Raw genomic sequence first — 12,943 nt, 5'->3', positions numbered from 1 at the left:
ACTTTTACCCCTGTCTCAGTACTGCCCCCATGTGGTGGGTTTCTGAAAGTTCTCACCCAAAACATTTGACTCCATAGACAAGATGTCAGATTCCTCCAAATTCTTTACCCTTCATTTTTTAAAGGCCGACTCTACTTTGTTACCTAACACTACATCAGAACCAAACTATTTACGATTTTGGTCACATTTAAGATTTTCACAGATATACTTTTTTTTTTCTTTTAGTTCTTCGGATAATCTTTCTGACATTGTGACACAACAATTACAGTCTGAAGTCAGTTAAAGTGTGTTTACATATAATTTACATATAATTTCAAATTTGACTAAAGGATATACTGGAGGAAAAAACAAACAACTGCACAGAGACACTTGGCATTTTAGTAGACAGCCACCGAGGTTAGGAGGAATCAAACTGGCTTGTTTTTTTTCAACAATTTTTTTTTTTTTTTTAATCACAAATACAAAAAAAGTAGAAAAGTTTTAGTTGGTCAATTGATAATGTGTGTCAGGAGACGTTTTGGTTAAATAAACAAAACAAGTGTCATGTTGAAATTTATTGAGTTCAGGGATTCTGATTTTTATTCCACATTCCAAAAGAATAAAATTCATGCATGATAAAGTAAGAGTAAGTTGCAAAAAGGGCAAAAAAACCATTTAGTTTGCATGTATTCTTATATTAAACGTGCAAGATGAGAATGATCTTTCCAGTTTATCCCTTGTGCCACATATTTTATAGTCAATGACGTCACAGAAAAAGAAAACATACCATATACATGCTGTATAGTCAAGCCACACAATTAAGTGACGAGTTTGAGCTGGTAAACAAAGGATGCAGTTTTTTATCGCTAGTTTTTCTTTCTTTTTGCGCATTCAAACCATCATTTACAATGTGTTTCAGAAACAACAAGAGTGGTTGCTCAACATAAACAGCTGTAAGGCAGCCACCCTCTTGATGCATATGTGCAAGGGACATAAAGAGTCATTAAGCAGGAGTTGCTACAAATATGACCACTGGAGATTTTTATCAATGGGCTTTTTCTAACCCTCAGTAAATGAGATTCACTTGGTTCATACTGTTGCATCCATAATAAGAGACACAGCTACAGGCATTAAAATAAAGGAATTCAACCTGTGCCTTTTGTTCTTCTGACGTTGCATTGCATGATATCTGAAGGCAGGCAAACCGTCCAGTGACAGAAAGAGCTAAATGAAACCAAATGTGCTTACAGGTCGGACATTCTGACATCATTTTATCATAAAAACTGTTAAAAATGTGAGTGCAGTATATAACCACCTGTGATGAACTTAGCATTCGCTTCACATTTCACTTTGTAACTGATCTTTCACAGACTGTTTGTGACTACAGACGTGAAACCGTAACAAAAGCTACTCCTGTGCCGTTTCTACTAAATGATTACATCTGCAGGGGGGGGAGACAACTGGTTACTAGAGCTTTACCCTCTCCTCATCCTGCTCATGAGTTAAGGATTGAATTAATCAAAAAACCTGCTCATAATTTTAACCAACACCCTAAACTTCATTATCAAACAACCTATTTTGTCTCGGATACTGCCTGTTCCTTCCTTTTCAGGTTCTTTTGAAGGTTTATTTTGGGCCCTTATATGCCTTTACGTAAAGCTAGGATGGTGGCTAGAATCAGATATCAGATTCAAACCTAGACTGCCTGGTACATTCTTTTAGTTAATGCACGTTTGAGATACCATGTTTTTAATACTTGGAAGCGTCCAAAAGGATTTTTGAAATTAAAATATGAAAGAGACGCAGTTCTTTTTTAAAATAAATATTTCACTCAGACTTCTTGAAAAAAATGTAAAATGTATGATGAGGAAGATAAACAAGTAAATAATCTACCCACTGCTGCCAGCGTGGAGTCTTTGCTGAGCAAAAACAACCTGGACTGAGGAGTCTGCAGAGAACTCACTGACACAGATTATAAAGCAGCTCTTGACCAAAAAGCAAAGAACGCTACAGATTTGCGCTTTTTTTCTTCTTCCTGAGAGCAAAAAGGGCTCTGATCCTGAAAATCCTATAAGGTCGTAGCACCATGACCCTCAATACAAACTGGGCTCCCCTGGTGAAGGATACACTATCCAGAGTTTTGTAGCTGGTTCGTTGTTTGTTAAACCTGTGGCCCCTTTGGTCAACAAGCCTCATGAAACACAAAAACAAGTACAACATAAACAACAAAACAATGTACCGTTTCTTCTTATTCTTTGACAATAAGCAAAGCATACTGTAAGACAAGCTAAGCACTGCTGATTCATTGAGGAATAGTTGTTTGCATGTTCTTGCTACAGAGTACCTGATGCATGGTCAGTCTTTTTTATTCACAGTTTAACCAAGAATCAACGAAGCTAGAAACTCTGATGCTGATTTTTTGGTAGAGTTCAAATGCATTAGCTGTAGTTAAGTAGTAATGCCCTCCCTCAAGACTACTCACCAGTTTTTATAGAAGTAAAAAAAAAAAAAAAAAACCTGCTGTGGAGCACTTGTGTTGTTAACACAGCTGCCGAAGACAAACCTTTCAAAGGCATAGTTACAGTTCTCTATTTTACACTGATGGGACCCTTTTTTGATTTACAGCTTGAGTGTTGATTGCCTTTCATTCCAAACATTATCTTCAGGTTTGACAGGCTGCAGACAGAAACGAGGTCCTCAGCCAGAACGTAAAACAAGAGACACCGCCTGAAGAGGCTAAAAAAACAACAACAGAATGGGTGACGAGAAACAGAGAGGTATCAGATGCATGACATGCAGTAGTGATGTGTTTTTGTTGCTGCTTTGAGAGAGGTGCATGGATCCAGTGCCTTCCTATTTAGTTTTTTTTTTGGTACTCGTCCTGCTGCTCTTCCGTTACTTCTGCTCCTCGATCTCTCGTTTGACTTCGGCTACATAATGGTGATCTTTCCCATGAGCCACCTCCATGATAGCGAGTGCCTGAGTACATAAAAACAGTGTTTTGAAATCATTAACAGACACATCCCAGTACAATGTAGGACACATCAGCTTTCTAAAATGGATATCTCTACATTTCAGATTTTGAGATAGCCTTTTATAGCTCAATTGTCTTCCACTACATTGTCTTTCCCAACAGTGACCACATCTTTAGATCCCCCAATGTTTGAACTCGTAGTGTGTCATCTGTAAAGATACAGATTGACCAGTATACCTTCTTCAGAGCCTTCACTCCAGGTGCCTTCTTCTCCAGGCCCAAATACAGACGTCCCAGTTTCAGATACATAGACGCCACATTCAGAGAGTAAGCTGGGTAGTGAACGCTGGAGAGAAAAATCATTCACACATCAAACTCAGCAAACTCAGCAATGAATGCAACTAAAACAATTAACACCAAATCAACAAATCATGAATCATGTCAGATTTGGTTTGACAAAAACTCTCAGGAAGTACAGAAAAAAAAAAAGATTAAATTTAGAGTGCAAACGTTTTCAGTTCTGTGTGGTGTAGAGGAGAAAGCAGTTTAGCATCATCAGAGACAGAATTTCAATAAAAGAGCAAAGTATGAATTGTTCTTCCTGAGGTTATACTGTACTGTAGGAAGAAAATATTTGCGCTTATTTAGACACAATTCAACTTGGCTCATCAAATTTGAAAAACAATAAAGATGAATATGAATAAACACTTAACAAACAGGATCTAATCGTTTCAAAGGGATCAAATTCCACATCTGTAGAAGAACTTCACCTTGAAAAACTGAAAACGCTCTGCAGAAAATCTAATGACAAAACAGGTGTGACATCCAAACCGTGCTAGTCCAACAGTTTACTCTTCAAGATCTCCAAAGTTAGAGCGCTAAGTTAATCCGTTTACCTGTATGGATGAACGATCTTCTCTCCGTAGCTCATAGCTCCGTCCCAGTCCTGCATGTAGAGGCAGACACCCATGGACTGATACATCATGTGCAGCATGTAGACATTAGTGTCTGCAAAAATAGATCCCATCTTCTCCTGGCTGAGCTCGCACATCTCGAGCAGCTCACTGGGGGGTGCCACAGAGTCAAGGAAATAATGAGAGTAACAACACAGAGAAAGAGAGGGGCGGACTTCAGACAGACAGAAAAAGTCGAACAGAGAAAAAGGATATTTTTGTAGTGTTTGGCTCTCCTGAACTCCTCAATGACATTTTTGGCATAACGGACCATGGATCGGATTTCCTCTGGCTCAGGTGGAGAACTCAGCTTCCTGATTTCCATTTTTTCATTGTCCTTTAAAAAGAGATGGGAAGAAATCACAAAGGAATCAGTTGAACTATTACATAAACTGTAAAAGAAATGAGGGGGGGGGGGGGGGGGGGGGGGGGGGGGGGGGGGTTTAAAAAGTCACATCCCATCTTCATTAAAACCCATTCATTCTAACAGCATGCAGCGTACTCACTGCAATATTTCCAACAGGCTCAAAGACATCGGTAAACATGTCAGAATAAATGGACTCAGCTTTGATCAAACATTTTTTACCCTCTACGCAGTGGACAATGTGGACATGTAGAGGGTGGAGAGAGAGAGGCTACAATGTGGACAATGTGGAAGAGTCCAGATACAAACATTTAGTGACACATGGTACAGCGAGTGGAAAATATAAAACAAATGATGCTCTCATACGCAAATGAAAAGCATCAAGTGATCAAACATCATGCATGTAAACACTCCACATTCATCTGTCAAATAAAACACATTGGCATGTCTGTCTATGGTTCACTGACTTTTTGAGGACTTTTATTTTAAAATTCAATTCCGATTTCTTTCATGCATCAATAGAAAATGTGCAAAAAACGTTGGATGTAAAACCAGCTGGAGATGTTCAAATATACAATCTGATGTTTTCAACACAAAGCACGACAAAAAGGTTTAACCATAACAATAATCTTAGAAGTAAAATATGTAATCTAAGAAAAGGTCCTGAAGATGAGCGTGTGGTACCTTAGACTTAGTGCTGCACTCGGTACACTGGCATGTGAAGAAGTAGGAATCTAACAACCTCTCTCTCCTGTCCTCTGTCGGATAGAGAAGATCTATGTAACTGTTAAACACCTGCAGAGAGGGACAGAGAGAGGGAGCTCAATTCATGAAAAAAACAAACAAACAAACAAACAAAACTCTGCAATTCAGAAAAATTCTTGGAGACACCAAGAAGCATCTTAGATGATAAATGACTGATGTGTTCACTGACCTCGTCTCCGGGGTTTATCTCTTGAACGGCTCTGACCTCAGCCACTGTGCCTTTATAAGTCACTATCACGTTAGGACTACAGCTGTGGTTCATCAGTGCTACACTGGACGGAGGAAAGGAGAGAAAAAGGAATGTTTCAGAGTCCTGATAAAAGCTTTGCACCTTTGTGTATAATCGGGGTGGGATACATGAGATGGGGCAGGAGAATCCACACTAACAGTCCATTTTCCAGCAAAAGATGATGGGCGTCACTAAGCAATCTTGATTGATCGAGACGACTAACTGCATTCCTAGTTTTTTTTTAGTCAAGCTCTTATATGAATTGATGCTGCTTTAATGCACAGATTGATCGGGCAGCAAACAACGGCCTCATCACAGCCGGTTTCTAATGGTGAGGAATCAGTGCGAGAAGGAAATGGAAAACATGGCTCAACTGCAGCTGCCTATTCCTTTTCCTACACACTAACCAAAATAATGCCTAACAGGTTAATCATTGGTGAGTTCAAATCTCAGTAAAACAAAGACTCAAGTGAAGGTTGTTAGACTAGTGATGCCAGTATGCCTCTGACATAACCATCAATAGGGAATCAATTCTTTCTCACTGCTCAGAATCAGAAGCCTAAGCAGCAGGTTGAACTGGGCTGCGACCGCAGACAGAATTAGAGTTTGGCCTCCATCATGTATCATCTATGGCTCCAACTTCTCCCTACTGTTTAAGAGCAGCCAGGAGGACCAGACTTTAGGTTATTGATCATGTGACAGCAGCAAACAACACTTTTGTGTGCCAGAGGAAGATAAAACTTGTATACAAAGAAAAATCCCACCAAAAAAAAAAAAAAAAAAACCAGAAAAACAATGTGCAGGGTGTTGCTAAACAGGGCTTGTAATATTGACCCCCCAGCTGTTAATGTACAATATTGAAATGAGAGGATTAATCACACTGGAAGGGGATTTGTACACAATTGTCAGATACAGGTGAACAGATCTAAATAACTATCAAGAGAATATCCTTCCAATAGATGGACTGTTGTTTGTCTGATGATGTGCAGACATGGACGACTTACTCAGGAAAAACAGCTGATCCGAGATGGGAGAGCTCCTCATCCTCTATGGTAAATCCATTACAGTTAACCTGGAGAGGGAGGGACAGAGAACAGCAGGGGGAGTCACATCACCCTCTCTCTCTCTCTCTCACCCGTGCAGTAACACTCAGCTCCACTGACAGACTGATCAGAGAGCTAAACACTGGAGTAACACAAACACGACAGGTCGTATGCAGAGCAGCATGGAGAGATGAGTAGAAAAGTACTACATTTGCACACAAGCTGCATCTAAATATCTTGGTTTCTTTATGCACGTTGCAAACTAGCATGTCAGTAAACAGCATAAAAAGGTCAACACCTGTGTCACTCTTTGTGTGAGCAAACCCTCTGATGCTTTCCAATCTAATCCCACCCTAACAAAGATCCAAGTCAGAAACTAAAATGTTATTCATCACCGATGGTCCCGTCTGTACTCTGGACTACATCTTCATTTGAAAAAATTATTTTAGGTGCATGCAGAGTTGAAGAGCTAAGGTTTGTGAGTAGCCATTTTTTTTTTGTTTGTTTGTTTGTTTTTTTTTAGAGTGGAGAAGTTTTGATGTCTGTAGTCAAAACAGGGAAGATCAATGAACAGAGTTCTCTGATGGCTCTATTAATGAAACCTAGAGTTCCTATGATGAGATTCAACTCTTGGAAGTAAGTGTGTATACCTGTGCAAAGAGTTCAGTGAGAGCCTGATCGTCGGGGATGTTGCTAATGTGTTTGGAGTAGAAATGATGCAGCGCTGCTATGTCGGCCTGGTTCATCTCGTCCTTCTCACTGTCCATCTTATCTAAATCTGGACGCAGGAAGAGAAGAGTGGGGACAAAAAAAGAAAAGAAAAAGAGAAACAAAAATAAACAGAGAGAAGGTCAATGATAGAAACTAGACACTCATTAAAAGGCCATCTGGACTCAGTTTGGTTTTTGAAGCATCAATTTAATGGTATTACGGGTCAGTCATGACGAGCCGACGATACACTTGGAGGGGGACTTCCTCTTGTGTGACCACTTTACAAAAGACATCTCCTAATCAAAAGGTCAGACATGTCAGAAATGACTAAATACAGTCGCACTTTAAAGGACATGACATTTAGAGTTTTTTTACTAACTTGACTCTAACTGGGAGACCAACATGCATTTGTCTTCACTTTTCATTTTTGTTTAGGCCGGCACTTTCCACTCAGTTATTTGAAGTGCAATGAACTTTGCAACCTTATTTAGAACCAGCTGCCAAAGAAGGCTGCAAAGAGACTTTTTGAGGGAGGTTCATGCACTTTACAGAAAAGAGATTACCTCAGAGAACACTTCAAACATTAATTGGATTTGTCTTTTCCCTTTAAGGAAAATAGAGCAGCCTGGGAGAAAAAGGTTAGAAAGCCCTGGCACATGGAGATTTACCTACAACAATGAAGTCTGAGTATCGACAGAGCTTCAGATAAATAGAATGCGATTACAAATAAGAAATGAACTACATAGTTCAAGTGTGGATTTAAACTTGTGCTTCTATAGCACTTTTATAGTCTTCTGACCACTCAAAGCACTTTTACGCTACATGTCACATTCACACACTGATGGCAGAGGATTCTGAGGAAAGTGGCGGTGCGTGAACCATAAACCAGTCGCATCCTCACGCCAAAGTTGATGCCACCAGAACAGTTTGCTCAAGGACACTTGGACATGAGGTGAGATTAAACTGCCATCCTACTGACTGAAGAATGAGTGACTGTATCACAGAGCCTCAGCAGCTAAAAGACATTTGTTTAGGGTTTGTTTTTTATTTTAAATAAATGTCACAGTTGTTTTATTTATTTATTTTTTATTTGTCACAAGGCCTCCCAGTAGAAGACTTTAGACCTTTGTGTCTACATGGAGAAATTCCTTTTCACAGCACTGTTTCTGTCAAACAGCAGTCAGTATTAGGAAACTGTCGAGTATGCTTTGCCATGTGTTGTAGTCAATCACACTAACACACACAGAAACGACAGCAGAAACAGCTGCAGCTGCAGGCTACTGATTTGCTTTGTGTGCAGGAGAGACAGGTGTGAAGGTGCGTTCTGTGTCAGTCCTCTGATGACACGTCTGAGCCTGCGACAAGCTCACACTAAATGATATTACCACATGGAGAACCAAAAAACAGTTAGAAGGCACCGTTATTTTAGACCAATGAATATCAAACTTTACAGTGTGGTCACATGACTTCATGAATTAAGAACAGAGTCTCCAAAGTTGAGTAAGATATCATCCACAGCCAACATAGAGGACAAACAGAGGAGGCTACATTAAACAGGAGACGGACATGTGCTGAAACATTAAAGCTTCTCAGTACAATCACAAAAAAAAAAAAAAAGACAGATGAGGGTTTGTTTTTTTTGGTCATTTTAAGAGCACAACTGAAGTGGTGTTTAAAGAAATGGAGAGGTGATGAAACTACAGCACACAGAAGCTTGGGATTTAGGTCCCAGCACACTGCACATTTGGAGTGAATGAAAAGAGACAGAAGCAGGCCTGGAGGCTACAGCTGAAGATATTAATAGACACTGCTCAGCTGCGCACACACACGTTGCCTGGGTGTAACTAACATTGCACACAAATGTAATGCACTCATCTCTTCACACACACACACAGACTTCTACTTACGTGATTCAAACTCTTTGAGAAGGAGCAGCCTCTCTGAAGGGGTGCGCTCTGTTGTGACTCTCTGCAAGATGAAACGCAGTCGAGACCCATGAGATTGTTCTTGTGAAAAAAGTAAATCATGCAAAAACAAAGTACAGGATTTTTTTGGTACTTTTTCAATGCATTGCCTATCCAAGCAGATGGTTTAGTTTGAAGGCTTTCTGGCTAACAACAAAATCAGTTTCACACATCAATGAGTCCAAAGCAGCAGAGAATGACGTTATAATGGCACTTCTTTCTATTGCAAATATGTAATCAGCCTATCACATGGCAGCAACTCAATGCATTCAGGCATGCAGACACTGTCAAGACGATCTTTTACAGTTCAAACGGAGCACCGGAGTGGGGATGAAAGGTGATTTAAGTGACTTTGAACATGGTTGTTGGTGCCACACGGGCTGCTGCGAGTATTTCACAAGTGCTAATCTACTTAGGTTTCCACACACAACCATCTCAAGGGTTGACAGGGAAAGTACAGAAAAAGAGAAAACATGAAGTTGGCATCCTCACATGGCTCCTTTCACCTCAAACATAGTCTGGTCTTTTGAGTTTCCCTTCAACTCGTGACAGCAGGCCTAACATAAACCACAACTGATTCCTAAAGTCTGTGTAGAAGTTTCAGCGAGGCAGAGATACTCCGAATATCTTAGTAAAAGGAAACATGTAATGTTTCTAGTTACACCTGGCTTTGATTTAGTTATTTTTTCATGTAAGACTGTGAGTGTTCAAAACAGTGCTGCCAGGATCCCGATGAGGGTGTGCAAACACAAACATATCACCCCCATCCTCAAATCCCTTCACTGGCTCCCCGTCAAATTCAGAATTGAATATAAGGTCTCCCTCCTCACCTCCTCACCTCCACACCCCCCCCCCCCCCGGCATCCCTTGACCCCCAGGAGCTCCTCACCCCCCAGACCATTTCACACACCCTCCGTTCAACATCCACACACACCAAGGACCAAGCTCAGCACACTCTGGGCGATAGGGCTTTCTCTGCTCTCCCTGAGCACCTGAAGGCACCACAGACTACAGCTGCTTTTAAAAAAAAGCCTTAAGCCTCATCTTTTTAGAAAAGCCTTCTTCTAACTTCGCTTTTTAGATGTTTTATGTGTTTTTAACTTCTCTTTTATCTTTTCAAACTCTGTAGCACTTTGAGATTGACAAATGTAAAGTGCTTTACAAATACAATGTATTATTATTATTATCATTATTGCTGTTGTCATGATATTAAGACAATGTGGTGATCTTAATTATAACTCCCAGTTTATGTTCAACCCACATTGTTCCAAAGTAGGAGGACACTTCTGAAGAGTGAAAGCGTATCAGCTGGGACTACTTTGAACATTTTACCTGTTTCATAATAATCCTGGCCACCAGTCTGACGGTCTCTGATGGACACCAGTTCTCTCCATAGGCAACCATAGCTACACACTCCAGCTTATGCATGGGCCAATCACTTCTCTGCATATTCACGGAGAGAGAGGGAGAGAGAGAGAGAGAGAGAGAGAGAGATATAACTTTAGTTAGTAACCCTTGGTCACATTTAACAGCACAAAACATAACTTTAAAGAATGAAAGGCCCCATAAAAAACAAAAACATGTTTAGAACCACTTTATTTTCAAAGAGCAAATCCTCCATAAATGACTCCTCAGACATTTACACCCCAGTTGCTCGCTTTCTATTTTGCCTCTCACAGATCAACTCCTCAGTTTTACTGCTGAGCACTGACTGAGTTTATTCTCTGTGCCTCAGAAGTGAAACTCCACATAGGCCAAGGGAGGAAAGGCTAGATTGTCATAGCAACAGCAGGAGTGCATTATGGGTGCAGTGTACCACAGAGAAGTGTGTGAACGTGTCGATTAAAACAAACGGTTCAAACAAATGGAGAGGGACATTTTTAGTCCTCACGTTCAGTCAGTTCCTTACCCACAGAAACAACGCGGCCTGCAAGAAAAAGCTGAAGAGAAGCAGTCTCACCTGACAGTCAACGTTGCAGTAGTACGCCTGCTTACATTTCCCACATTTAGAAAGGTCTTCTCGCCTGTAACGCACAAAACAAATCAATTCACTACTGCTGCGTGAAGTGACATTGCATGTGCATTAAATATTTCACACCTCCTTTGAAAAAGATCTCCTTACCTGATGTATGTCAGCTGGTTGAAGTTGTAAGATTAAAATGAATATTCTCAGTAACTTCTCACCCACAACATGTGGGAACGTAGTCATGATTACATGCACACTGATTGAGGTTTTAAAAGCACTTTTGATTTTAAAACTGTGACAAAAAGGCGTGACGCAAACACGTCAGCTATAACACCTACAGCACTTGCATTTGACTCGTGCTGTTTTATTATTAAACTCTACTCTCCTTCTTTTTGCATGTATATGTACAATGCAAGTCAAATGTCATTCAAGATTCATTCTGTAAAACAGGCAGTTAAAGAGAACTAACTTTAGAGCAAGAGAAACGTGTTTTATTAATAACTTTTTGCTTAACTCTATAAAGACACACACACACACACACACACACACACACACACACACACACACACACACACACACACACACACACACACACACACACACACACACACACACACACACACGGGACAAATGGGTGACTATATTTAGCACCTTAACCTTTTACTGCTCTACAAAGCTGAGGGGCAGCTCTGCTGGGACATGGAAGTGATTGGGTGACAGAGACAGCTTGAATTGACTTTAATCAGTTGTCATTTGTATCAGACCTGTCAACATGGCATACGAGTCAGTTACAGAGCTAAATCACTTGTTTTTAAAGCCATTTGAGCCATCCTTTAAGTTTCCAACACAGTGTGCCCACATACACCAACACACGTCAATACTCTGTGAATTTAGCAGGCAGCTCTTTCAAAACTACTCCACATCCTACACCCTGACTTGTGCAAGCATGGGACTGATTCAACCTTATTCATGTATTAACACAGGGTATGATCATGGGTGTATGTAGGGTGTTAAGATGGACCATGGGTTTCTCTCCGGAACAGAGAGTACTGTCACACTATAACAAAAAAGATCAAGTTTTCATTTAACTTTCATGTACACATGCTCAAAAAATGGCCCTGAGTGACGCTTTATAAAACATAATCAGATCTTTAACATGTGTGTTGGCAGTCATGTTAGACTCCTCTACATCTGCAGTGTCAGTCAGGTGAGCTGCTGGTCCGCACTGAAGCCAGCAGCAGAGGATTACAAGCTAACCTAGCTAGGTCGAGAAGTTAGCAAACACTGAACTGAACAGACCAACCTTTTGGTTTGTCGTAAATATGCGAATAATTTCATGACATTTCACGCAGGTTTTTTTTTTTTTAACTGTTTGGCACAGGTATGTAAGATGTTACCTGGTGAAGCAGTGCTCACAGTGGGCTCCTCTCTCATTCACTGTCAACACGAAGGAGTAAGAAGGGCAGGCGAACACCAGCTCCCCCACCGCGAAGTGCCTCACCGCCCGCAGGCCTCTGCCTTTGTCCGGGCTCAGGAACCTCTCCGTCCCCTCTATACCTTCGTTCTTCATGGTTTGTTCTGGTTCCGGTTCTTCACCACCTGGGACTGCTCCGTGCTCTGGTCAGCCACTGCCTGATGCCAGAGTTCCTTCTTCCTCTGCAGTCCTCTGTTTGAGGTGTGTAGCTCTTGCCGCCCCCTGCTGGACGGGCGACAAATAAAACATAAAACACAAATCGTACCAAAATTCAATTTACTGAGGGAAAGATGCAACACCACACTGTTAACCAGCTGAAGTGTTGCTCTCAAAAGTATTTATATCAGTAAACATACTAGTTATAAAGAATGAAACTGTTCCGAATCATTTATTTATATGGTTGAAAATATTTATTCATGCATTATTTGCATACAATCATTACATTTTGGTAAAGGCAAAGGTACTTTTTATTTAGCATATATATACTGATATAAGTCCTTATTATACCTGAATGATCAACA

At 40.5% G+C, this 12,943-nt stretch overlaps 1 protein-coding gene across 1 annotated transcript; it reads right to left on the bottom strand.

The window, feature by feature from the left end:
* Positions 1–541: 541 nt before the first annotated feature.
* Positions 542–12,641, bottom strand: smyd2a (SET and MYND domain containing 2a). Its single transcript, XM_079340277.1, has 12 exons — positions 12,346–12,641; positions 10,943–11,006; positions 10,315–10,425; positions 8,926–8,986; positions 6,958–7,085; positions 6,269–6,336; positions 5,205–5,307; positions 4,955–5,065; positions 4,123–4,243; positions 3,850–4,024; positions 3,191–3,299; positions 542–2,958 (listed from the first exon to the last, which is right to left on the bottom strand). Exons 1-12 carry the CDS (start codon positions 12,516–12,518, stop codon positions 2,875–2,877), a joined length of 1,308 nt encoding a protein of 435 aa, XP_079196403.1. The 5' UTR covers positions 12,519–12,641; the 3' UTR covers positions 542–2,874.
* Positions 12,642–12,943: the final 302 nt, after the last annotated feature.

The sequence above is a fragment of the Symphodus melops genome (assembly GCF_947650265.1).
Source record: "Symphodus melops genome assembly, chromosome: 3".
NCBI lineage: Eukaryota > Metazoa > Chordata > Actinopteri > Labriformes > Labridae > Symphodus > Symphodus melops.
Note: the sequence above shows the minus strand (reverse complement) of the source record. Positions and strands in the feature narration are given on the sequence as shown.